General features: G+C 50.7%; 1 protein-coding gene across 1 annotated transcript; it reads left to right on the top strand.

Annotated features, from left to right (window-relative positions):
- Positions 1–1,054: 1,054 nt before the first annotated feature.
- LOC127697461 (sodium/potassium-transporting ATPase subunit alpha-2) lies at positions 1,055–25,165 on the top strand. The gene is made up of 23 exons (XM_052200633.1): positions 1,055–1,218; positions 5,645–5,749; positions 5,931–5,990; positions 7,980–8,183; positions 8,667–8,780; positions 8,995–9,129; positions 9,978–10,095; positions 11,664–11,932; positions 12,746–12,944; positions 13,069–13,178; positions 13,367–13,501; positions 14,194–14,383; positions 14,476–14,651; positions 18,512–18,648; positions 19,117–19,267; positions 19,375–19,543; positions 19,744–19,898; positions 20,236–20,359; positions 20,550–20,695; positions 20,924–21,054; positions 23,028–23,129; positions 23,261–23,352; positions 24,479–25,165. The coding sequence occupies exons 1-23, from the start codon at positions 1,207–1,209 to the stop codon at positions 24,505–24,507; spliced, it is 3,063 nt and encodes a 1,020-aa protein (XP_052056593.1). The 5' UTR covers positions 1,055–1,206; the 3' UTR covers positions 24,508–25,165.
- The last annotated feature ends 1,016 nt before the right edge of the window (positions 25,166–26,181 follow it).

Below are 26,181 nucleotides of genomic sequence, written 5' to 3'. Positions count from 1 at the left end.
CTGCTCCACACACAGAATGGCAGCGACGCTACCCCAATGCCCGCTGTGCCAGGACTGGGGCTGCCTGTCCTGGCTCTTTCTCGTACCTTCTGTCCTTCACCTTTCCAACTGCTTCTAAGTGCCCAGACACTCTCTGGCCTTGAACACTGGGTTGCAGGTGTGTCAACCCATTAAAAGGCGCGTCACAACGTTGTCATCAACACCATTCATGTCATCTACAAACCACACTGGACAGCTATGAGATCACATTATCCAAAAAAAAAAAAAAAAAAAATCACGCTGGTTGGTGGTGGCACACTCTCTTAATCCTAGCAGAGGCAGGGGGAATCTCTGAATTTGAGAATAGCCTGATCTGTAGAGTGAGTTCCAGGACAGCCAAGGCTACACAGAGAAAGCCTGTGTGGAAAAACAACCCCCACCTCCTCCACACCCCCTCCCAACCCCGCTATAAAGTTATAAAGTATCGCAATGTTTGAAGTTTAGAATGTATTAGGCCAAATTCATAACTATGGCGGTGGGAGTGGGGGCGTATGTGGGGCAACAAGTTGGACATGCCTGGCTCAGCATCTCTGAGCTTTGGTCCCTGCAAGGAGCTTCAAACGCAAGAGTCATCTGTGTTCCTGTTCTAATTCTTTCTTGGTCACAACGTCCTTGCAGCCTCTACGGCAGACGAAGCAGGCTGTTGCTTTCTCTGGGAACTTGAATGTGAACTCAGGAAGAATCTGTCTCATCCAGTAAGATTGCTGAGTTCTCATAACCTTGCTTCCTCACCTGGAAATACAGGCATTTAGTCCTAAGACCCAGAGTTGGTGGCTCGAGGGGCCACTGCTTCTCTTTGCTGCTACCCCCTCCCCATTCCTTTCCCCTTGCCTCTCTCTTGGCTGTAGCTGTCATGGGATGGGGAAATGCTGAGAGGAGCGGAGGGGGACACACCAGGGACAAAACAGGACCATCAGCTGAGCCAGTTGCAAAAGGGGCGGGAGGGGAGGGGAGGAGTCCTCGGGGATCCAGTTTCAACAAACGTTTCTTTCCCCAGAAGGGGAAGGCGGGAGCGAGGGGGAGAGGGACCTATTTAAAGCTACCCTGTTGCTCAGACTGTCTCTGTCTGTCTGCCAGGGTCTCCAGCTGCCCCAGACAGGCGGTGTGGTCTTGGGATCCTCCTGGTGACCTTTCCAGCCTAGGTACCCTCAGCCACTCTGCCCCAAGATGGGTCGTGGGGTGAGTATCTCTCCATGATCAGGGGCCACTCTCTGGAGGGTGGAGTAGAAATGGGTAGTGGAGAGAGGGTGAGAGACGCTGACGGACTGTGGACTGCGTGGGATGGTTTGAACTTGGAGCTAGTCTCCCCACTGCACATGCATGTGGCCTCATTCCACGGTGCTCCTGAGCCTAGGGACTGCCAGGTCCTGCAGCCACCCTGCTCTCTGCCTCTCTCACAACTAGTCCAGAAACTACCCAAGTGCCCTTCTAGATCTCTCTGCTCTTCGCCCACTCATCCTCTCTCCCCAGATCCCTCCTCTCTCTCTCCACAGACCCTAACTTCCCTGCTGAAAAGATCTCTGGCACTGTTAGTTTTCTGCCGTTCTTGTTACCCACTGAAAATATCTGTTGCTCTGAGGTCCTCAGCCCAAGAGCACAGGGGCCAGCCTGTGGGCTGGAAAGGAGATGTGGAGCACCCCAACTCCCAGAGCCACCTAGCAGTTCATCACACCAGTTCTCAGAGCTTTGCAAGCCAAAGTCAGGTGGGACAGAGAAAGAGTATCCCCAGCCCTCACCCCAGCACTCCTCCGGATGTCCCCAGCAACACTGTCCTGGGCTCCAGGCCACAAGTTTTGGGGACCTTTCCAAAGGCTGCTGAGAACTGCCCCTGCCCATGGCATTCTGAAGCAACAGATTTGCCAATGAAAAGATTAACAGCCATGTCTGGGCGAGCAAAGACAAGGCTTCCAATTCTTGGAAATGAAATTCCCATATGAAGAAAAGGGACCCAATCCCTTCCCATCCTGTGCTTGGCAGCTTTCCTCTTGTGGAATACTGGCGGAAGAGGGGACGGAGGGAAAGGGCTTGACAGGCCATTGCAAAATGTGAGGAAGACAGTGCCACAGGGTGCCGTGGGCCAACTTCTGGGTCCAAGGAGGAGTCAGGCAAGGACATGTTATTGCACTAAGCTGAACAGCTGGAAAAACTCTGATCCTGGACACCAGGGGTCCAGAGCTAGGGTGGGAACTGGAAACAGAAGAGAGTCTCGAGTATGTGCATACATGCGTGTGTGTGTGTGTGTGTGTGTGTGTGTGTGTGTGTGTACAAGTGTCCACAGCCTTACAACAGCGTGCTCCCAGGAAGCTGATAGTGTTGCAGGCATGCACGGGTGAACCAGCACTATATTTCAGCAGAAAACTTTGTGAAAAGTCTACAGGGTCATGGGTGGTGGAGGGTAGGGTGAGGGCTGTAAGCCCGCCCTTAGGAACCTATCTACGGGCAATGGGTTTCCCTGAAGAGGTGTCGTAGTCAAAAGAAGGCACACTGTCCTGGCGCATTCAGCAATATCTTACCTGCTCCCCATGGAAAGTGCAGCTCCAGGTGGAGGGGCAGAACCTCTGAGAGGTTAAGGCTAACTAGGTCAGGCAAGCCCTAACTCCATCTAAGTGGAAAGAAAGGAAAGAGCAGACACCCCTGCACTCTGCTCTACCGTAGAGTAAGGTGGGCCCAGCTCACAGAATTCTTCCTACTTAGAAAGTAATTTGACCTTGACTTCCCCATTCAGAACACCTCCCCGGCATCCTTGCTGGGTCCATGACCTATGGCACCCCTAACCTAGTGGCTGTGCGTGACTCTGCTGGTCTGGTCTGGTCTGTTTAGCATGAAAAGCTGGGTTAGGTCTGGCAGCTCAGAGTCCCTGCCTACAAGAAAAGCCCTGCAGAAAGCAGTCCCACTCCCCACACTCAACTCCGGGTCTGCTTCACCTCCATTCCAGCCCACGGCTATGTGGCTGTGAAGGGCAGCGTGGGAGCAGGGAAGGAATCACACTGGTGGGAGGGTGCCAAGCCTCCTCCAGAGGCTGGGCTGGGGGTGGGGTGGGGTGGGGGGAGCATTGGCTGGTTTCCAACTACCCCCACTTTGTCCTAGTCTCTGGCTTTCTGAAAAAGAACTCTCTGTTCTACAGTATTGAAGAACCAAAGAGAGGGACTTGTGCTAGGGGAGGGAGGGAAGACCAGAGGGGGAGAGAGGGGTCCCCACTTCCTCTTTCTTTCTTCCCTGGGCAGCCACTGGCCCCAAATCTCCGCAGGCTCTTGGCCATGGAGCCTGAGATCCTCGCCAGGACAGGAGGAGGGGGGAAGGGCAGCGTAGCCCAAGCTTTGCACTTATGGGAGAACAGGGTGGGATCTGGGAAGAGAAAGCACCACATGGTGTTATTTAGCCCAGCCACAATTCCACATGTAAGAGCCAGCGCATTTCTCAGAGACGTGCATTTGTTTGTTTGAGACAGGATCTCACTCTATAGCCCAGGCTGGACACAAACTCCCAATCTTCCTGCTTCCACCTCCCGAATTATGGGAGTACAGATGTGCACACCACCAGTCCCAGCTCCATAAGGGGGCCTTTGATTCTCGTTTTCATGTTTGTTGTTTGATATCAAATGTGCAGAGGTTTTCCTGGACTCTGCTGCTTGGCCTCTGGCCGAAGCCCCCCACCCCTCAAGCCCCCAAGGACCACACTGGAGCCTGAACAGATGCTTTCTCAGATTCAATCCCAGTGTGGTTTCCTATCCTCTACTCAACCCTGCCTCACCAAGAGCGTTAGAGGACAGAACATTTCAATTCACCCAACTTAATGAAGCCTCTTGCATCACCCGGGGAAGGGAGAGGTAGAACTATTTCTGAGCTCTTCTCAGCTGTCCCGATGGCCATTTCAGTTTCCCCACGATGCTTGGCCTTCAGAAACTCATGAGCGGATTGCAGTCATGGGGATTTCAGATACGGATGAAAGCATGGCGGGTCGGTTACTTTCCTAAATGGTGCATGTCTGAGCAAGTCTCCGAGAGCACATCTTCTAGGTCATTGCATCTGGGGGGAAAAAGTGCTCTCCCCTCCTCCCTCGCCCCCCCCCCCGTATTGTATGCCCCATGCCCAGCACTGCACTGAACGGAACTCTGTTACCCAAGGTGCTAAGTTCCTTATGATCACAGCAGCTGTCATATCCCCCAGACTGCTCTGACTCTGACAGGTGAAAACCCATTATTCTGAGTACCGAGGACTCAGAGGACCACAGCTGCATGCGGGCGAAACGGCAGGTCCACACATGATCTGCATGTGCCCGAATCCATAGAACAGACACTCACTTCAAGAGTGTCAGCCCTGGCCACTGGGAGATAGTGCTGAAACAATGTACCACTCTAATGATGTGGGAGAGAGGCTGTCCCTGGGTCGAGGATTCATGAGAACTTCCTCTTCTTTCCACTCACCTTTGTGGCCAGCCAAAAAGCTGCTTAAAAAAATACTAAAAGCAGTATAGGGCAAAACCAGAACAGGGAAGTGGGAAGGGGTGGGTGGGAGAACAGGGGGAGGGAAGGGGGCTTATGTGACTTCCGGGGAGTAGGGGGGGGCAGAAAAGGGGAAATCATTTTGAAATGTAAATAAAAAATACATCGAATAAAAAAATAAAATAGAAATAGAAATGCAAAAAAAAAATACTAAAAACAAAAACACCCCCAAAATACACAATCTTGAAAAACAAAGTAAACAAGCAGCCTCCCCTTCCACCCACTCTCCTTTCTACCAGGTATTCATTCATTCTTTATGGAAAACACAAATCATAACCACGACACCAAAAACCGACTCCTAAAAACTCAGTGTAGACTTTAGGGTCCAGAGAAGAGCAAGAGGGGCCAGGCATAAACTTAGGTACCTCTGTATCCCAAGGGAGGTGGAGAGATATGGAGGGAGAGGACAGTATTTCGCATGCTATCAATAACCCCAGACCTTTCCTAGCTGCCCTCTCTCGCTTGCTACAAGGCTGCCTCCATTTGAATGGAGAATCCTCACCATCTCCCCAAAGAAGTTCCTATGCAACCCTGAAAACCTGTAGTGGCCCTAAAGAGAAGGGAAGACGGAGGCCTCAAAAGATCACTATTAAAAACATGGTGCTGAACTGGACACATGACCCAAGACTGGCCCTGACTTGCATGACTTCACATCTCTATTTACTCTCATATGAATTTCTTGACAAAGGGAACTCAGTTTTGCTTTGGGGTTGCCTGTGTTCAGTCCCAGGCACACCAGCCCAGCAGGTTGCTGAGGGTTCCCAGAATACCCTGAGCTCTCATTTTATAGACGTACTTGAACCTGTCCCTCCTATCCTCTCTCTGTCCATCATCTCTACCCATTCCATTCCCACCAAGCCTGCTTCTCCTCTTCCCTCCTGCGACTTTTAATCTATTCAGCACTCCTCTCTAAATGAAGCAGACAGTCCTATAAGGTACCCTACCCATCAACACAATCCCTGCTTGCTCCTAGAGCCCCCTCAGAAAACACAGGATGATGCTTTTCAAATGTGCCAATGGCAGGCCGTCCTCGGTGGTGACTGGTGTGAACAGGCTCCATCCAGTCTCCCTGATGGAGATCTGTGCCCTCCCTTTGTTTTCCAGGCAGGGCGTGAGTACTCGCCTGCCGCCACCACCGCGGAGAATGGGGGTGGCAAGAAGAAGCAGAAAGAGAAAGAACTGGATGAGCTGAAGAAGGAGGTTGCCATGGTAAGGACCGCAGGGCTTTCAGCAGGGTTGTGGAGCAGCAGCTCTGCTCTGCCGGTCACACACCAGCAGCCACGAGCACCCAAAGGAGCTTTGTACCCAGGCCCGTGCTCCTTACTGCCCCCTGTGCCCCGAAGTGTGCCTAGCCTCCTCTCCCAAAGTGTCTCCATTTCCCCTTCCCCAGGATGACCACAAGCTGTCCCTGGATGAGCTGGGCCGAAAATACCAAGTGGATCTGTCTAAGGTGAGTGGATCCATGAGGTGAGAGAGGCAAGCAGCTTCAGGAGGGAGAATCCCCTCCCCCCCCCAAACTAGAACACAATGCTTTTTGCAAGTGAGGGGAGCAGCCCAGAGATGAAAGACTTACCTATCATGGGATTAGTTGGTGGCAAAGCCACAAGTAGACTTGGGACCCCTGCTTCCTGCTCTTTCCCTGTGTATCTGGAATCTAGAATTCCCTAGAACCCAGGGCCCAGACTCTGGCAAAGCTCCGTGCTCCTCCTCCTGCAACTGCTCTCAGAGATGACAGGCATGGACCAGCAAGGTGACTCATCCTGTTATATACTTGCTGGCTCCTGCTACACCAGTGACTCTGTAATAAGATGCGGTGCCGACATTTCTTTAATCCTCACCATAGCTGTGTCAGGCATTGTCAACCTGTTTATTAAAGCAAGGAGAATCAGAAAGGGAGAATGACTTGCCGGATCTGTACCCGGGGGGGGGCCGTGCTCCCCACTTAACCCTGTGCCCCAAAGTGTGCTCAGCTTCCCTTCCCAAGGTGTCTCCATTTCTCCTTCCCCAGGATGACCACAAGCTGTCCCTGGGTGAGCTGGATTATATAAACAAATACAGGCCACATCAGATTGCTGAACTCCGTCATTAAAATTTATTTTACATTGTTCCTCTAAACTAGGTTCTCTGGCACACACCTGCTACCCTGGCTACTTAGGAAACTAAGGCAGGGAAGATTGCCAAGTTCAAGGCTGGGGTGGACAATTTAGAGTCTCTGTCACAAAATCAAATTGAAGAGGGCTACAGATGTAGTTCAGCGGTAGAGTGCTGTGTAGCTTGTGTGATGCCCTAAATCCAATCCCTAGTTTTGTTTTGTTTTGTTTTGTTTTGTTTTGTTTTGTTTTGTTTTGTTTAAATCTTCCAAGAGCTGTGGTAGTCAACTGTAGTTTTAGGTACTTAGGAGGCTAAAACAGAATAAACACTTGTGCCCAAGAGCTCAAGACTATGGTAGACAAACTATCAAGATCTTGGCTCAAACAAATAAAAACATTGTTGAGGGTAACCGGCAAGCCCAAGGCCAGCTTGGGCTATAAAGTAACTTCCAAGCTAGAACAATACCATCTCAAAAAAAAAAAAAAAAAAGATACAATGTTATGGTCAATATCCCTGACCCAATCCTTTCTGTCTCTTCTTAAACTGCTAGGCTCCGATTCTTTAGCCTTGTTTATTTTCTGTGACAGGCTTTCAACTCTCTGGCATCACTGTATATTTATTATGGTAGTTTCCTCTTTAGATTATGGGTGGGTGCTTTGATGATCTTGCCTGTCTCTCCATCCTTCCCAGTGCCCGGCATGCAGTCGGAGCTCAAGGTTCACTTACAAAGTAGCTGAGCCCAGGGCATGAAGATCAGTAACAAGTGATTCCTGCTTCAAGTCAGTAGCAAAAATTTCAAAAAGCAAAACACATACACACAAAATTCCAGTGCAATATGGTAAGCAGCACTCTAGAATCAAGCATGGGGGAAGAACCTGGATTCAGAAAGCGGCCTTTGATCTAGCCTGGTGAGATCAAAGAGAAGCAAGCCTGGCTGGGCTCTCTTTGGAAAGTGGTAGGTGATTGCCAAAACTGGGTGACACTCAAGGTCAAAGCTGGTTGGCTTTCCCAGGAGACCCGGAGAAAGGAAGGATCTGCAGGAAGAAAGGAGGGTGGTCAGACAGGGAATCTTTCCGGTGTGCTATTGCATGCTGTCCCAACGAAAACATCTATCAACCCAAGAATAACCAAGGTGGAGCCACAGGAAGGGTCCATTTTAGCCTTCAAGGCCCAGGTCTCATTATAGACACCCGTTTCTCTGTGTGGTCCTTCTCGGTGTTCCCACCCCTTGCAACCAAAGGAGAATTTCCTCCCTCCAGCTGAAAATGATCCTCGGGGATGCAGAGAGATGCAGTGAAGGTCGGGTTTGTTCCTTATGCCCACCCCCACACCTATCCTCACTCCCCAGGGCCTCACCAACCAGCGAGCTCAGGATATTCTGGCTAGAGATGGACCCAACGCCCTCACTCCACCCCCCACAACTCCTGAGTGGGTCAAGTTCTGTCGTCAGCTTTTTGGGGGCTTCTCTATCCTGCTGTGGATTGGGGCTCTCCTCTGCTTCTTAGCCTATGGTATCCTGGCCGCCATGGAGGACGAACCATCCAACGATAATGTAAGCCACTCGCCTGACCCCTGGACCGGCTCACAGCCCTGCCCTTCACCTCTCAACCCCAAACAAGGTGGGAGGCGTTCAGGGAACAAGATCACAGACCCAGTCAGTACCTCAGGCTGAAGAGAAGTAAGGCTTCTGGACATAGCTGTGAAGCACCCCCCCCCAACACATGCGGGTAGCAATCAGCAAGACAGTCCTCCCATATTCCTTCCGCTAATGGGCTGGTCTGTATCCCTGGGTCTTCACTCCTAGAAAAGACAGAGCCATGGGAACTCCCTTCATTGCTCCTTCCGTGCTAGGAGTGTGTGTTGGGAGACTGGGGGAGGTTGTCGATAAAGACTCCTCAGAACCAGTCTCACACTTGAGCTCAGCTGAAGGATGGGGATCCCACATAGGGTGACTCTGGGTGCTCGCCGCCACCAACTGTCACCCACCCCAGAAGGTGACAAACAGCAGGTCCCTGAAACTCTCTCTCCTTACCAGTTATATCTAGGCATCGTGCTGGCAGCTGTGGTTATTGTCACTGGCTGCTTCTCCTACTACCAGGAGGCCAAGAGCTCCAAGATCATGGATTCCTTCAAGAACATGGTGCCTCAGGTAGGTGCCAGGGACTGGCTCCATCCAAGTTGGGGCATAAGGTTTCTGAGATGGCCTACCTCTTTCTGTCTTGTGGTCTGAGGTGGAAGAAAGACGGGCAAAAATAATACCCTTGCCAGGACGCGCAGTTTTGTGGCTAAAGGGGTGAGGGTTTCTTCTTAGAGAGCAAAGGTAGAAATGAATGGTTCATGACGGGCTCTCGGCCTTTGCACAGCAAGCTCTGGTCATCCGGGAGGGCGAGAAGATGCAGATCAATGCGGAGGAGGTGGTGGTGGGAGACCTGGTGGAGGTGAAGGGTGGAGACCGTGTCCCCGCCGACCTGAGGATCATCTCTTCCCACGGTTGCAAGGTGAGGAGGTCACCTGGAGCAAGTGGTTGAGTCTGTACAGTTAAGAGAGGCCCATTTGAAAGTTTAAAAGTTAAAAAAAAAATTTACAAACATTAAGGTCTCCCCTGTACCTCCCAGCTATTATACGATCCTTCTAGCGTATAATGGCTACCCGCTACCTCTGTGTATCTGTGTTAGGAATGCTCTATGCCCTGGGATTTCTTTGACCTAGCCATTTTATAGCCATTTCCATGATAGAAGGCTTTACATACACTATCTAATTTCACTCTGAAAGATTCCAGGCCAGTCTGGGCTACAGAGATCCCTGTAGAGTAAATTAAAGCTTAAGGAAAGATAGATGAAGGAGCTGGGTGTGGTGGGTCACACCTATAATCTTAACCCTCCACAAGCGGAGGGTGGAAGCAGGAAGATGGAGAGTTCAAGGCCCACCCAGGCTGCCCATATAGAGAGGGTGTCTGGAAAAAGATGACGTACTTACGAGGGCCGCTATCTGTCGCAGCCTGATAACCCTGGGAGGTAGCATTTTTATAGACAGCCTTGGTGACGTCTCTGGAGTTGTGCAGAGCAATGACCCTGCTAACATTCCCCACTTTACAGGTGAACAGAGGCCTTGCGGGTTACGTAAACAGCCCAAAGGCATAAAAAAGTCAGGAAGACTCAGTCATCCAACGCAAAGGCGGGGTGATGGCTGAGTAACCCCATAAATATGTGATGAGAGTGAGTGTAATTTTGTCCCTCTTGTCATGAAGATTGACTGGCGTTGAGTCTGGCTCAGGAGAAGGCTGGCTGTATGCACACAGAACAGAACGGCTGCTGCCAGTTCAATGACCACACCCCTTCCTCCTCAGGTGGATAACTCATCCCTAACGGGGGAGTCGGAGCCCCAGACCCGTTCCCCTGAGTTCACCCATGAGAACCCCTTGGAGACCCGCAATATCTGTTTCTTCTCTACCAACTGTGTGGAAGGTGAGAAGCTAAGCCTCCCAACAAAGCTCCTCACCCCAGCACCGTGCAGGGAGGGGCTGACTCCTGAAACTGTACTTATTTGGCTAAAGCTCTGCATATACAGATCACTGAGGGTACTGGATGTTTCAGTAGTAGTCACCTCTGGAGAGCAGGACATTGGCCAAGGGCAGACTGACTGGAATTCACCTCTCTGCAGGAAGCTCTCAGTTCTGTTGATCCCCAGACTGAAAGCCTTCCACAAAAAAACGCTCAGATGGTGAGTCAGGATGCCCCTCCCCCAGCTGTTAAGCATGTGGGAGTCAAGTAAGTTCTAGCCGGTGGTTCTGGACCAGCCAGCGGGCTGAGTCAGGACTGACTCTGGGAAGGCATCCAGGGTCACAAGATGGTAGGAGAGGGAGTGTGCCTGGACCACAGACCTCTCCCAAGGTGATAACTTCTTGCATCCCAGCTCCGTGCCTTTCCTTCCCTGGCCCTCCTCCTTAGTACGTTGGTTCTTTGGGCTTGTTTCCTTCCTTCAGAGAATTGGAGTTACAATAAAAATCACGATACATTACATTTCCTAAATGTTTAATGTGCTGGGATTCTGATTTATCATGCCTTTCCCATAACTGAATGCATTTGAAAGGTCAGATAAGGTATCCCGACTGCTTATGCAGCAACTAGCTCTGAAGAGAGGACAGGGAAAGAATGCAAGTCACATTTGTGGCGTCCTTGCTGTGTAGCAGATGATAGTCAGAGTTAGCCCGTTTAACTACTGACTCCTCGGTAGGAGTTCAAATGGCATTTGAACCCAGATTTGGCTGACTTCAGCCTGCATGCTCTCCCCAGGGTACCACACATCCTTTCCCAAAGACCTCTGCAATGTCACATATTTTAGATAATCACAAGATTATTTTAAAGATTATAAATATATAGAGTAAATATATAGATATAAATATGTAGAATAAAAGATTGTTTTATTCTACATTGAGAAGATCTTGTTTTCTTTTAATTAAAAAAGTGTGTGTGTGTGTGTGTGTGTGTGTGTGTGTAAGGGAGCACATTCATGCCACAGTGCACATGTGGAAGACCTGCAGAACTTGGTTCTCTCTGTCCACCCTGTGGGTTCTAGGGTCATCAGGATTGGCAGGTAGGAACCCTTCCACACTGAACCATCTTACTGTCCCAAAAAAATCTTAAAACTAAACCAACCAACTGACAAAAAACAATAAGAAATTTACTTCTATTTATCATATGCTTTTGAAAAATATCTAGTATAAGATTGATTGCCTAAAACATTGTGAGCAACTTTTATTTCATTTATTAAGTCTCTTCTATTTGAATGTCAGTGGTACTTGCAAGATGTCTTCTCAGGCCCAAATATGAATGAAAATAATTTGCTATTGTAGTAAATCTAAGATTGGTGGTCTATGCAGGGAGGGGAAGCCCTGTTTACTAAAAGTAGTCTCCAGGGTCCGAGTCTTTGGCTTATTTACTTTGTGATGGTTTTATTTCCATAGAAAATATGATGAGACGTCAGTCACTGGCAAGCCCGGGGCGCTCACCCCCTGTTCTTCCCTTCTTGGCAGGCACTGCCAGGGGCATTGTGATTGCCACAGGTGACCGGACAGTGATGGGCCGCATAGCCACTCTGGCCTCTGGCCTAGAGGTGGGACAGACACCCATCGCCATGGAGATAGAGCATTTCATCCAGCTGATCACAGGGGTGGCGGTGTTTCTTGGTGTCTCCTTCTTCGTCCTGTCCCTCATCCTGGGCTACAGCTGGCTGGAGGCGGTCATCTTCCTCATCGGCATCATCGTAGCCAACGTGCCCGAAGGGCTTTTGGCCACTGTTACTGTGAGTGCAAGAGGCTGAATTGCCACCAGTGCCTCGGGCCTTCTCCCTGTTCGATACAGACAGTTGCTTATTGCTTTTTGGCCATGTTCAGCCCTTCAGGTCCCTGCAGTCACATAGCAGATGCCGTACACAGAAATTGCTCAGGGCGTGCCTGGGAGTTTTAAGTTGAAAATTTGGAGGTTGAGCTGCGTCTGAGCATTCAGTTTCTCTTTGGGGGCTTGTCGTGGTCGTGTTCGTCACCATCTGTGGGTTTATCCCCCGATGCCGGCTGGGGTTCATCCTGCCTCCTGTGCTAAAAAGACTCTTTCAAAGGTCACCAGGGACTAACTAGCAAATCCACCGACATTTCTCAGCTCTCATCCATAACTCTGCAACTGAAATGAATACTTCTGTCTACCCTCCTGCCCTCTGTCCTTCATCAGCCGCTGTGAAGTGTCACCTTCCTGGTTCTCCTGCCCTCACAGTAGCTCAGTGGCCGTCAAGCCCCAGCCTCAGCTTTCCTCATTGCTGCCCTCTGAAGAACCCATTTTCTTCTACAGATTCTGTTGTCCTTTCCACGTGGGTGGTTGTCACATCTCTGTACCTCCTCTGGAGTCAGATAGTTTCAATTCTCTCCCAGGCAGTTACCACAGATACGGTCTCAGAACCTATTTAACATGGCTAAAGTTGAACTATTTCCTGCTAGGTCCCACCCAATCCTTCAGGAATGGGATTAATGGAAAGGGATTAGATCTTCAGAATAGAGAAGGGTCATAGACACCTGTCCCTCTGGACTTGACCCTTTTAATTCTTCTCTCCTTTCGGTGTCCTTAGGTGTGCCTGACGCTGACAGCCAAGCGCATGGCTCGCAAGAACTGTCTGGTGAAGAACCTGGAGGCGGTGGAGACGCTGGGCTCCACATCCACCATCTGCTCGGACAAGACGGGCACCCTCACCCAGAACCGCATGACAGTGGCTCACATGTGGTTTGATAACCAGATCCACGAGGCTGACACCACAGAAGACCAGTCTGGTAATGGGGTACTCCGGAAAGGGTGAAGGGAACGTGGATCCTCCTGAGGGCCCTTGCAGCAGAGGGAGACCAGGGTGTGAAATGCCCTAACGGAGAGCCAAGCTCCTCCCTCCTTTCTTCCCAGGGGCCACTTTTGACAAACGGTCCCCGACGTGGACAGCCCTGTCTCGGATTGCTGGTCTCTGCAACCGTGCTGTCTTCAAGGCTGGGCAGGAAAACATCTCCGTGTCTAAGGTGGGGGCAGCCAGCGAAGGCAGACACAGATGGTTTAGGGGGATGTTTCCAACACCCCCTTGCAGATACCCAGTTTTCCCTTTCTCATCCTGTAACTGCCTTGGTGACCTCAGCGGATGCTCCGTCTCCTCCATCCTCCATCCCTCCCCTCCCCCACCGTGACACTGAATTCTATTTTCTCCTGGCAGCGGGACACAGCTGGTGACGCCTCTGAGTCAGCTCTGCTCAAGTGCATCGAGCTGTCCTGTGGCTCAGTGAGGAAGATGAGGGACAGCAACCCTAAGGTGGCAGAAATCCCCTTCAACTCCACCAACAAATATCAGGTCTGGCTGGGCTACTGGGACACAGAGAGGAAAAAAAAAAAGGAGACAAAAATGGGGCGTAAACAGAGACTCAACAGAGGAAAGTGAGTCCACAGAGACTCAGCAGAAAGAAGAGATGGGGTACATCTGAGGAACATGTATGCTTCTAGGTTAACCCCAGGTTGACCAGGCTACATCACCCTCCAACAGAAAACAACAGTTTATCACCTTCCTTCCTCTTCTTCAGATAGACACCCCCCCCCCCATTCACTGGTAATGGTCCTCCAACACTGCCGTCTAAATAAGTAAAGCACACCTCCATAATTCCTTACCATATCCCTCATGATGAGAATAGCCTCAGCTCTATTCTGCATACGCCATGGAGCTAAGTCCCCCAAGGCACTGGGGACTAGGGGATGCTAATGAAAGTCATCCAACCCCTAACACAAAGCCTATTCTAACTGATCGTAATGACTGTTTGTTGAATAAGTCACTGTTCTAAGAAGGGACTCTACAGAACTGCATGGATTTTAAGACTGGGGATGATAAACAAATACCCTCCACACATAGTTTCTCCTTTGTTGACAGTCTCTGGTGGGTAAGAGTTATGTTATTAAGGAGGGTTTTCCTCTAAGGAGCGATCAGACTCTGTGCTAAGCAACAGAGCCTCGCGATCATATGGCTCCCCTCTGTAAGGGCTTTTCCCTTCCCAGCTCTCCATCCACGAGAGGGAGGACAGCCCCCAGAGCCACGTGCTGGTGATGAAAGGCGCCCCAGAGCGCATCCTGGACCGGTGCTCCACCATCCTGGTACAGGGCAAGGAGATCCCTCTGGACAAGGAGATGCAAGATGCCTTTCAGAACGCCTACATGGAGCTGGGAGGACTCGGGGAGCGAGTGCTGGGTGAGGAGGCAGAAGAAAGGCGCAGGGCTAGGAAGGCGGGGCCTTGGTAGTGTCTCTAGCCGCTCTCACTCCTCCCTCTTGCTCCTCCTCAGGCTTCTGTCAGCTGAACCTGCCTTCTGGGAAGTTTCCTAGGGGCTTTAAATTTGACACGGATGAGCTGAACTTTCCCACAGAGAAACTCTGCTTTGTGGGGCTCATGTCTATGATTGATCCCCCGAGAGCAGCTGTGCCAGATGCGGTGGGCAAGTGCCGAAGTGCGGGCATCAAGGTACTGGCCTCCTTCTCACCCACCCCCCACCCGTGTCCTTGTATGCCTGGTGCCAGAGGTCAAGGGACCGACTGCAGCAGCTGCTGTCCTGAGGAGACACAGGCGCCCGGTGGCCTCCTTCCCACTGACCCAGAGGAGTGCTCCATCTGCAGGGAAAGGCGCATGCCTGAAAAGAGCACAGAGCACCTCTGTCTTTTGCCCAGCTCAGTGCTCATCTGCATGTGCCCCGCCCCCTTTCCCGTCCCATTCGAAGCACCTGTGAGCACTCCTAGCATGGAGGCTTGGTTATCTGTCTGCTCCGCTGCTGCTCAGTCTATCCATTTGGAACGGGACTAGTAAGCTCTTTGCCAGTCCAATGGGCTCCTCTCATCTCTCCAGATTCTCCTCCCTCACCCACCATCCTCCCCCACCCCCACCCCCCACGCCCACTGAATTCTTGTCCAAGTGCGGTCGGTCATTCCTTACTGACTACTCTCTTTTATTTGTTTGGTTTGTTCTTCATCCAGAAAATATTTGTTGCTTATCAGCATGCATCAGGCACTCCATCCCCGACATCTTCTTTTTCCAGTCACCAATTCTGGTGCCGTCACTTTCACTATCTTTTTTTTTTTTTAAACAATGCAACTCAGCCTGTCCCCTGAAAGCCAAGTCTTTGTATCCCACAGAGGATACAAAGATAAGTAGACACTGAACTACATAGCTCAAGATCTCTCTAGGTGGGGGAGGGGAGATGCTTCTAATCACATCACAGAGCAGTCACGAGAGTTGGGGGGGTCGTTGAGGATCGATAGGTCAGATGCCCTAATAATAAGTTATTTTAATTTTTTATACGCATTAGACATTACTCTTAGTACTATGCAGGGCTGCCTTCTGAGTAAGTAACCAGCATCTCCCTGTTGCACAGAGAGAGAAACTGAGGCACAGAGAAGCAAGGCCAAGACCACAGAGCTAGTAAGTTGCTAAGTCAGAATTTGAAAGCAGGCAGTCTATTTCTTAACCACCACAGCAGAAGACTCGGTGCTTTGTATGTGTGTGTTGTGAGCGCAATAAGAGCTCAGTATGGAAAATAGGCGTTATTACCCCCCACTGAAAAACAAGCACAGAGAAACTCAGAGTAGGTAAATAGCTTCCCCAAAATAGAAGTGTTGTAAGCGGTGAGCTGGGAGTATGAAGCCCATTTGGCTCATCGGGGAGCCGTGCTCCTCCTGCCCAGTCAGGTGCCTCTCAGCATGGTGAGACATGGCACAGAGGCTGGGCAAGGGCTCTGTGGAAAACCAACTGGGCACTGTTAATTCCGCCCCAGAGAACTAGACAGGGTTTAGCAGAGGGGATGATATTTGACCTGGGCCTTGAAGGCTGAGGAGGATTCAGTAGGCTCTAAAGGAGGGGGAGCCCTGGCCAGAACAGTACGTACCCAGATGTGCCTATACTACCAGGAGGTGTGTAGGTCAGCAGAGGAGAGATGTGGGGACTACTGGGAATTAGGACTGAGACACTGGGTCAGAGCCAGTTGGAAGGATTACCTTTAAATACCAGCTTTAGCCCGTGTGCCACAGAAAGCCACAGATGTCACAGAGAAAGCTTTAAGGCTACCTAATGGAACATGGACTAGATTGGGGCAAGAGCTGAAGTCAGGGAAACGAGACAGATCAAGACAGATTAAAGGTGCACAACAGCCCAGGCCAGGACAAGGATCCGAACAGGACAGTGACACAGGGAATGGACGGAGACACATAGTTGCATTTGAGGAGCATTTTGAGAAGTTCGTGAGCAAGGTGGACGTGGGGTACAAAGATATGGGAGAGAACAGGACAGAATGGACAGAACAGGTGGTATCTGAGAGGGGGAAGGAGCCCGAGGAATGTTGGGAGGATTGATGGGATTTTTTGCTTGGACCTTAAGTTTGAAACATTTATAAGGGGTTGGGGGAATAAACATCAAGAGACAGTTGGAATGCAGTTTAGAGTTCAAGAAAGAAGGTCAGGACTGGAGAGTTAAATCTCATTAGCACATGAGTATAAACTAAAGGTTTATTAGAGTATTTTATTACACCGTTCAGGAGGCAAACGACTCAAGGGAAAGGTTCAGAATTATACTCTAGGCTCACCAACATTTCTGAGGAAGTGGAGAGAGAGAAGGGAGGGAGACCGGGTGGTCGGACACAGCTAACATTTCTTGTCTAATAAAGCCACCCTGGGGTGGCGTGGATCACCCCCCTCCTCTGTGCTGAGACAGAAAATGGACTTGTCTAAGTTCTGACAGCTAGGAAATGTTTCCATCCAAAGCCAGGACTCGCTCCACTCTGCCACCCCGAGGAAGCTCGAAAGAGCTTGCAATGGACTAGGGGCACCACTGGGGCAGAGATGAAGGAGATGCAGAAACCAAGAGAGTGAAGGGTTTTTATACCTTAGAGAGTTGAGGTTTGAAGAGACGCTTGTTTTTCAGTAGGAAGGAACTTTGTGGGTAGGTTCAGTTAATAGTAGGGGTCGGGAGAGAAGGCAGCAGGGCCTGAAGAGGTGTGTCTTGCTTCAGACTGTGGGACTTCTTTTCCAAGCCCACATATGCAAATCTGTCCTCTCCTTGCTCGGCTCACTGTACGCTGATAATAGCCTCTTTGCAGGCGTGGGCCTTTCTCATCCCACTCCGCGTATTGTGCTACAGTGAGAAAACATTAATTATCCCGGCAAAGGCGAGCCTCGCCTCCCGGACACGATGCAGGACAGTTGGAAGCAGACGAGCGAGCGAGCGTGTCAGCAGCTGAACACCATCTCCAGCTTAGCCCTGCTCTACCCACTGCACTGCTGCAGTGGCCACTGGAGACGCGTGGGAAACCAAACCTTTGTTCTGGGTTCCTGTGACAAAACTTTGGTCTCCTTAATTGTATTCAGGGGAGCTGGTGAGGTGGCTCAACATGCAGCGACAGCTTTGAGAGGACCCACAAGGCAACTCACAGTTGGCCCTCTTCTGGCCTCCAAGGGCACCAGGCACATATGTAGTACATAGACAGACAGGCAGGCAGGTAGACAGACAGACAGACAAAATGCTCATATACATAGAATAGTAGAAGAAGGAAGAGGAGAAGGGACGCCGTTAAAAGGAGAACCTGTCCAGCTCTGTCTCGTTTCCACATAGCCAAGCTCCCAAAGCAGTCTCCCAGACAACGCAGCCATGATAATGTACACGCATCATCCCAGCACTTGACAGACATAGGCAAGAGGATCTTGGGAGTCTGAGGCTGGCTTGGGCTGCATACCTCAAGATCTTGTATCTGGGCAGTGGTGGTGCACACCTTTAATCCCAGCACTTGGGAGGTAGAGGCAGGTGGATTTCTGAGTTCGAGGCCAGCCTGGTCTACAGAGTGAGTTCCAGGACAGCCAGAGCTACACAGAGAAACCCTGTCTCAAAAAATAAAAACAGAAACAAAAACAAAAACAAAAAAAAGATCTGTCCTAGAGATATTGAATGGGGGTGGGGGAAAGGAAAGGAGGGAGGGAGAGGGAGACAGAGTCAGAGTTGGAGTCAGAGAGACAGAGAGACAGAGTAAGCAAGTGAGAGACAGACAGACAGACAGACAGATAGATAGACAGACAGACGGGCTGGGTTGGGGAAGAACAGAGACTCTCCTCTGCCAAGGGGACCCTCATTAACCTGTCAATCTGCCATAGATGTTTTTAGGCTGTTGAAACATGCCCCCTCTAACCCTGAACCCAGTTTGTTCCGTCTCTTGCCCTTACTGCCAACACACACACACACACACACACACACACACACCTAGTAGTTTAACTTTACATAATTTGGAGAGAGGATTCAGAAGGGGAGACCAGCACTGCTTTCTCTTTCCGCCTTCTCCTTCCTATCAGGTGATCATGGTGACTGGGGACCACCCTATCACAGCCAAGGCCATTGCCAAAGGGGTGGGCATTATATCGGAGGGGAACGAGACTGTGGAGGACATCGCAGCCAGGCTCAACATCCCTGTGAGTCAAGTCAATCCCAGGTGAGGCGTTACAGAGACCCATGCTGGCCAACACATCCTCGCCCAGAGAGGGCCTGGGTGTCCCTTGGAAATATCTCTGGGACCCTTAGACTAAGGTTTTCCCTCTGACAGCCCGATGGCTTGTTCCTCAGACAAGTTTGTGTTCAGGCTGTGCCACCGATGAGCTCTGTCACCGTGGAAACATCTTGCAACCCTGAATTTCCATTTTCTCAGCTACGAAATTAAGATGCTGTCCACGCTGCAGGGTTGCTATAGGGATAGCATCTGCCTAACAAACAGCACTTATGCTTGCATGGGTAGGATGTGGTCTCCTCTGAGAGGGATAGCAGGACTCAGCTACATAGGAAGGAGCAGAGAAGCAATGGTGGAGGCCCACCTCCCAGAGGAACTAAGGCACACAGGGGGCAGGAGGGGCAGCAGTACCGGCATGAGCATAGATGGTCAGCTGTTTCTGCTCCTACCCTCCAGAGAAGCCAAGGCATGTGTTGTGCACGGCTCAGACCTGAAGGACATGACATCAGAGCAGCTGGATGAGATCCTCAGGGACCACACGGAGATCGTCTTTGCCCGGACCTCCCCTCAGCAGAAGCTCATCATTGTGGAGGGGTGTCAGAGGCAGGTGAGCAAGACAGCAAGAGGCAGAGACAGGGCAAAGCCAGATGGGCAAGGACTCTGTTCTCAAGCACCTTTGGTGTCTTCCCCACCCCCACCCCCACCCCACCCTAGGGAGCCATTGTAGCAGTGACTGGCGATGGGGTGAACGACTCCCCTGCGCTGAAGAAAGCTGACATCGGCATCGCCATGGGCATCTCTGGCTCTGATGTCTCTAAGCAGGCGGCTGACATGATCCTTCTCGACGACAACTTTGCCTCCATTGTGACAGGCGTGGAGGAGGGTGAGGAAGCTGTGTGGGCTGAGTGACATCCCGGATGTCTGAGGCCAGACCTTCAGCTTCCTCTGACTTTCGCTCTAAGATTCCACCTGCTTCAGCTTTAAACCTTCCTCTTAGAAAAAGGAGCAGCCAGCCACAGCTCAGGGGCTAGGGTGGGGAGGGGTCCCTCTAACCTCCCTGATGCCCTCAGAACCTCCCCACAGGCCGCCTGATCTTTGACAACTTGAAGAAGTCCATCGCCTACACCCTGACCAGCAACATCCCTGAGATCACCCCCTTCCTGCTGTTCATCATCGCCAATATCCCCCTGCCCCTGGGCACTGTGACCATCCTGTGCATCGACCTGGGCACAGACATGGTGAGGCCAGAGGGCAGTTGAACCAGACCAGGCAGTCCCACAGAATAGGGGTGGGGGGAGCGGCAGACAAATGAGATGCACCCGGGCATCTGACTAGATCCTGACCAGTAGACAGCAGATCAGCACAGCCCTGGAGGAAAATAGGAAGTTTCTCTCTACACACCGTAGTACTGGGGACTGAACCCAAGACTCACTCATGGTAGCCAAGGACCCCTAAGCTATGTCCCTAGTGATAACAGGATCTTAAAAACCAATGCGATGAATTCTGTAGATGCTTCCCTGAGCAGTTTCACAGACCTCTTCAGATGCCTTCTCCACCCGTGTCCTCCGTGTACAGGTGCCTGCGATCTCATTAGCATACGAAGCAGCTGAGAGCGACATCATGAAGAGGCAGCCACGAAACCCCCAGACAGACAAGCTGGTGAACGAGAGGCTCATCAGCATGGCTTACGGACAGATTGGTGCGCCAGCCAGGGCTTGGGAGGGTATCCCCCAAAGGCTGCTTCTAGTTCCCGAGACACACGGGTGACTTTTCAGGAAAGAGTCCAGCTCCTCTGAAAGCCAGAGACTTCCATCTCTGTCCCCAAGGGATGGCCTTTCCCCGCCCCTTTCTCTACTCAGGTCCTGCCTTTTGCTTACAACTACTTTCAGGCATGATCCAGGCTCTGGGCGGCTTCTTCACCTACTTTGTGATACTGGCAGAGAACGGGTTTCTACCATCGCGATTGCTAGGGATCCGCCTTGACTGGGATGATCGGACTACCAATGACCTCGAGGACAGCTACGGACAAGAGTGGGTGAGTGGGGCTGCGGCAGCGTGCGGCAGACAAGAAGGGGCGGGGCTCTGTGCGAATGGGCGGGGCTCTGTGTGAAGGGGCGGGGCTCTGCGAGAAGGGGCGGGGCTGAGGCCCTGGCGGGAATTGGCTAGGAGCAGCCAAGGGGCAGAAGATAGGTTAAGTGCCGGGTTTTAACAACCGCCTAAAGCATGCCGTTTGCTGGTACCATCCCTTCTCCCTTCTGTCCAGACCTATGAGCAGCGGAAGGTGGTGGAGTTCACATGCCACACGGCCTTCTTTGCCAGCATCGTGGTTGTGCAGTGGGCTGACCTCATCATCTGCAAGACCCGACGCAACTCAGTGTTCCAGCAGGGCATGAAGTGAGCACCTACCACTACCAGTCCCTACCAGGCAGAGTCCTCTACACGTGGTCGCCAACCCACATAGGCCAGGATGCCAACACCAGCTCCCCTTAGCTCCCAGAGCTCAGGTTTGCTAAGGAAGTGTCTGATGGTAATAACGTACTTACCCACAGCCATGTTTCACACAGACCAAAAGTGAGGACCGAATGGCAAGACTCTTTCTACTGAGTTTTAAGGTTGCTCCGAAAGTTACTTTGTCATTGTTTCCTACTTTCAAGTGCATCTTCCTTGTTCTCTTCGCACCCTTCTCGCTCCTCCCTTCCTCTCCCCTTCCCTAGTTAAATGGCACCTAGACACATCCTTCCCCCAGTTCTAAATCCTGGGTCAGGTCTCCTGTTCTCCACACCAACACTCGGCAGGTAGCTGGGTTTATAGCACTAGTCTTGCGTGCTGCATCTGCCCAGGGGCATGTTCAGGCCTTCCTACAGTGTGGCACCCTATACCACGCAGTAAATCAAGTGTCTCACTCTAATCTCACAACGGCTCCTCCAGGTGGGGACCATTGTACACTGTGTGGGCAACAAGTTCCCCATGGTTAGAAGGGTAGGCCATTCAGCTGCTCGGGGCTGTCTGGGTTGGTCTCTCCACCTCGCTCGCCTGTCATATGCACATCTGCCACCTCATCCACCTGTGATTTTAACACAGATAGTGGCTGAGTACCAAAAGGGCCAGGCTCTTTTATTCCTACCATAAACAAATGCCACTACTCCCCAAATGGGTTTTTGTCCCAGGGAATCTAAGAAATTAGCCACAGTCCTGTACGAGACACGTATAAGGAAGTATGTGGGTGACACAGGAAGACAGAGACAGAGCCGAGCTGATTAAGTCAGTCCATGGAGAAGCAAATAAAAATGAAACAGCATGGCTCTGGTTAAGCACAGGAAGAAGCATTGGTACCCACAAGCCACCTCACCAGAGGCAGCCTCAGAGTGCTGGGCTTCACCCTCTCTCTCCAGACCGTTAGTAGTCCTCAGAGATACTCTCAGGAACATTTCTAAAGGAGATATGAAACCAGGCTCTTACTTGCAAGAATCTGCCAGGTTTTCTAGTGGGTTATCCTTAGACAAGCCCCAAGAAGACAGAGACGGCATATTAATCCAGTTTGGCTCGGAACCCATGAATATTTATAATAAATTTTAGTACATTCATCACTAACAAGTATAAATTGGGAGACAAAAATCAATTAAAATGTGGGCAGTGTGGAAGAGGAGCAGAGACATTCCATGTCCTCTTCATCCGTCGCCTCATACGTTTCGTAACCAAAGGAAACCTGTCTTCTTCTCTCCTTATTCTATGTATAGAACAAGTACACGGCTCCAAGAAATTAAGCACTCATCAATCACCCAAAGTCAGGCAGTGGTGAAGCCAGCCATAGGCTTGGCAGATCTGACTCTAGAAACTGCCCTCAGCACTTTGCTCTGTCCTGATTTTAAGTTCTGATGCGGAGAATATACGTTGACCATTTCCTGTGTGGTAACACAGGAGCGAGCATTGACTGGGATCAGTATCTCGCAAACATCCTCTTCATTCCGAGTCTGTGATAAGCAACCGCCCAGGTCAAAGAAGATGCTGAGAAACAGAAGGCATTCAGGAGCTTTTAAAGACATCTTGTTGGGAAGATGGTATTTTCCCAGCCCACAGGCCTATTGCACAATAACAATATTATATGTCGCCTGTGGGCAGGCCCCTGTTGACTACGACATCTTTGGCACAGAGTTACATAAGAAATAACTGTCATGAGCATGCACACACACACACACACACACACACACACACGACAGTAATCTGAGGTGAAAGGAACAAGCAGAAGAAATCTTTTGTTTCCTTTGGATAAAGAACCCTTCCTCACATTTCTTCCTGCTCCTTCCCCTTCTGCTCCAGGGGTGTCCCTTCCCATAAAGTCACCTGCCTTCTTTCCTTTGCCTTTCTAGGAACAAGATCCTGATTTTTGGACTGCTAGAAGAGACAGCTTTGGCTGCCTTCCTGTCTTACTGCCCCGGTATGGGCGTGGCCCTCCGCATGTACCCACTCAAGTGAGTGTCTATCTAGGGTTGAGGGAGTGGTAGCAGCAGAGAAATCTTGGCCCCAAGATCGACTTTAATTCTACCTTTGTGACGCTGTGCTGCCCTCTGAAGTTCCTGACCCTTCCCTCTGTTGCTTCCAGGGTCACGTGGTGGTTCTGCGCCTTCCCCTACAGTCTTCTCATCTTCATCTACGATGAAGTCCGAAAGCTCATTCTACGGCGCTATCCCGGGGGTAAGCATGTCCACTCTGCATGAGGTCTGTCTGACCTAAGGTCCAGGATCCCGAGCCTGCCCACTCTGGCCTTTTCCTGTACATCCTGCATCCCATCTGCCTTAAGGGTCTTTAAGGCCTCCACTTTCCTCTAGAGCAGTGGTTCTCAACCTTCCTGGCACTGTGACTCTTTAATACAGTTCCCCATGTTCTAGTGACCCCTCCAACCACACAGTTATTTTTGTTGCTTCTTCATAACTGTAATTTTGCGACTGTTATGAATCATAATGCAAATATCTGATATGCAGGATATCTGATATGTGACCCCTGTGAGACAGTAGCCCTTGGGAGGCCTTTGGGCCTGGCCTGGTACTTGTCTTGACTTCAGGTGGTAGAGTTTTGCTTTGACCTGTGAAAGGGTCATTTGACCCCCAAAGAGGTCATAACCCACAGGTTAAAAACTACTGCTCTAGAATCCCAGGTTTGAACTATCAGGTTAGGAGGGCCCCTCAAGGTCATCTAATCATCCACACACTGCTGATAAAAAAAAAAAAAAAAAAAGATGCACAGAGGTGATTTATTTTTTTTTAGACTCATAAGATAAGGAAACCCAAACACTGGACTCCCAACTCCCAGGCATCAACCAAGATCTGGTTGATTTTCCCTAGACACATCTTTGATCATTTGCTGGGTTGGAATGGATGGCCTACATACGGTCCATGAACAGTGTTTAGTGCTCAGTGGCCTAATATTGTGTGTGTGTGTGTGTGTTTCTAATGGGCTCAATATCTAAAGCTTTGATGTTTTCATATAAAATCTAAAATCTGATTTTTGAAACAAAAATTATTAAGGCTGTCAGTCTTTGTAGCACCAGTGGGACAGCTGCCTCCTTTGATGCTTGTTACCTGGGGAGCCCAGGAGACATTTTCAGCATCTACTGAATGAAACATAAGTCTCCCCTGAAGACAGACAGCCCACCCTGCAGGCCAGGGGCTGTCCTTCCCTCTGTCCTACTCCCCTGCCTTCTTTTCCTCTCTCACCTCTGCTATTCAAGCCCGGTTAACCCTAAGCTATTCAGGCCCTGGGCGGGGTTGATCTTTTGCCTCCTTTAAGCTCCTGCTGCAACCTTTATCCCATCTCCCAACAGGTTGGGTGGAGAAGGAGACCTACTACTGAGCTCAGCGGCAAAGGAAGAACGGGGGAGATGGGGCGCCCTGGAGGGGTTGCTGGGGTTGTGGTGAAGGGAAGGGCTGGGGAGACACAAGGAGGCAACTTCTTGAACTAAGATGGCAGGCGTGGGTAAATAAACTGAAGGAGACTGCTTCAGCTGCTCCATAGCTCACGCTGTGGACCCTAAGATCGTCCATGGTGGGATCGTCTCTTCAGATCCTTCTTATCCCACTCCCCCACGCTGTCTACGTTTCCTGAAGAACCCGGGGAGTGGGGGGGTTGCCCCAGCCCTCCCTGAGTCCCAGCCCTTCACCCTCACCTGTGTTATTCAAACGGATCAACACCCAAAAGTTAATCCTGTCTAATCCTGGAGGAAAGCCTCTCAGGGCACCAAGTGTCTGTGACCCCCCCACTCCGTTCCTCTTCCCATTCTTGCCTCCCTTCCCTTCCTACCTGAGCCTTCCCCTGCTCCTCCCCCTCACGCCTTGAAAACACAAAATTCTCCTTCTGTGAGTGCAAGAGCCTGGGGCCAGAAAAGAAAGCTGGTTGGAGAGAGTAGGTCTGTCTCCCAGCCAAGGCCAGTCAGGAACCAGAAAGGAGCTGGGGTGCACTGGCTGAGGAGGAAAGAAAGAAAGAAAGAAAGAAAGAAAGAAAGAAAGAAAGAAAGAAAGAAAGAAAGAAAGAAAGAAAGAAAGAAAGAAAGAAAGAAAGAAAGGAAGGAAGGAAGGAAGGAAGGAAGGAAGGAAGGAAGGAAGGAAGGAAGGAAGGAAGGAAAGGGTGACTGTGGGTTTGTCATCTTCAGCCTTCAGGTAGGTAGGGTAGGTTCTGGCTCTGTGTCCTGCCTTTAGAGACTAGCACACCAGCAGACCAAATTCCCATCTCATCAGAGTGGCAGTAAGGGCCAGTCTGGGGGGGGGGGGCAGTGTGCCACCCAGTGCCCCACTGATCCTTGGATAATGGTCCTCCCTGTCCGCAAGGCTCAGGTATCACAGAAGATCCGGCTATCTCAAGGGCACACTCTTGGGAACACCCCCTCTTTAGAACAATAGGTTCTCTGGGCCTCATGCTGTTCTGAGAGGCCTATTAGTTGCCACTCTCTCACTCCCTTCTGCTTCCTGAACACCTGCTGAGACCACGTCACTTCCAGGATCACCTAGCTAGTCCTGGAAAAGGATCTCTTGGCCATTGGCAGGAATCAGGGTAGAAAAGTTCCCAGGACATCCCTGCCTTTCAAGAACATGCAGAATCAGCATAGTTCATGACACTGTCAGAAACTTTAGACACAAGAGAAGTTCTTAAGAGGCCTACATGCCTTTGACCTCTCAGATGGCACAGCCGCTGTACCCAGGCAAGTGCCCACTTTCTTTGAGACAGGAAGCTGGCTTCAGGTTCCTATGGAATAGAGTTTTCGTTCCTTACTCCCTTCTCACCTAACAGACAGTTGCCCTTTGCCTAAGCCTGGCCCAGAAACCGTAGCATAGATGCACTTAGATGAATGAGGCAAGCAAGTGAGAAACAGCAAGGAAACTGGAAGACTGAGGTGAGACTATGAAGGTCAGGGCAAGCGATAGGCCAGGCCCAAGGGCCTCGAGGGCTACTGTCTCATCGCAGGGGAGTTTTGCTTTACCATAAATACCCTGAAATTTGTCAGTCTCGCGTGGCCTTCAGTTGGAAGTCTAA

Source organism: Apodemus sylvaticus, chromosome 12 (assembly GCF_947179515.1).
Source record: "Apodemus sylvaticus chromosome 12, mApoSyl1.1, whole genome shotgun sequence".
NCBI classification, from domain to species: domain Eukaryota; kingdom Metazoa; phylum Chordata; class Mammalia; order Rodentia; family Muridae; genus Apodemus; species Apodemus sylvaticus.
Note: the sequence above shows the minus strand (reverse complement) of the source record. Positions and strands in the feature narration are given on the sequence as shown.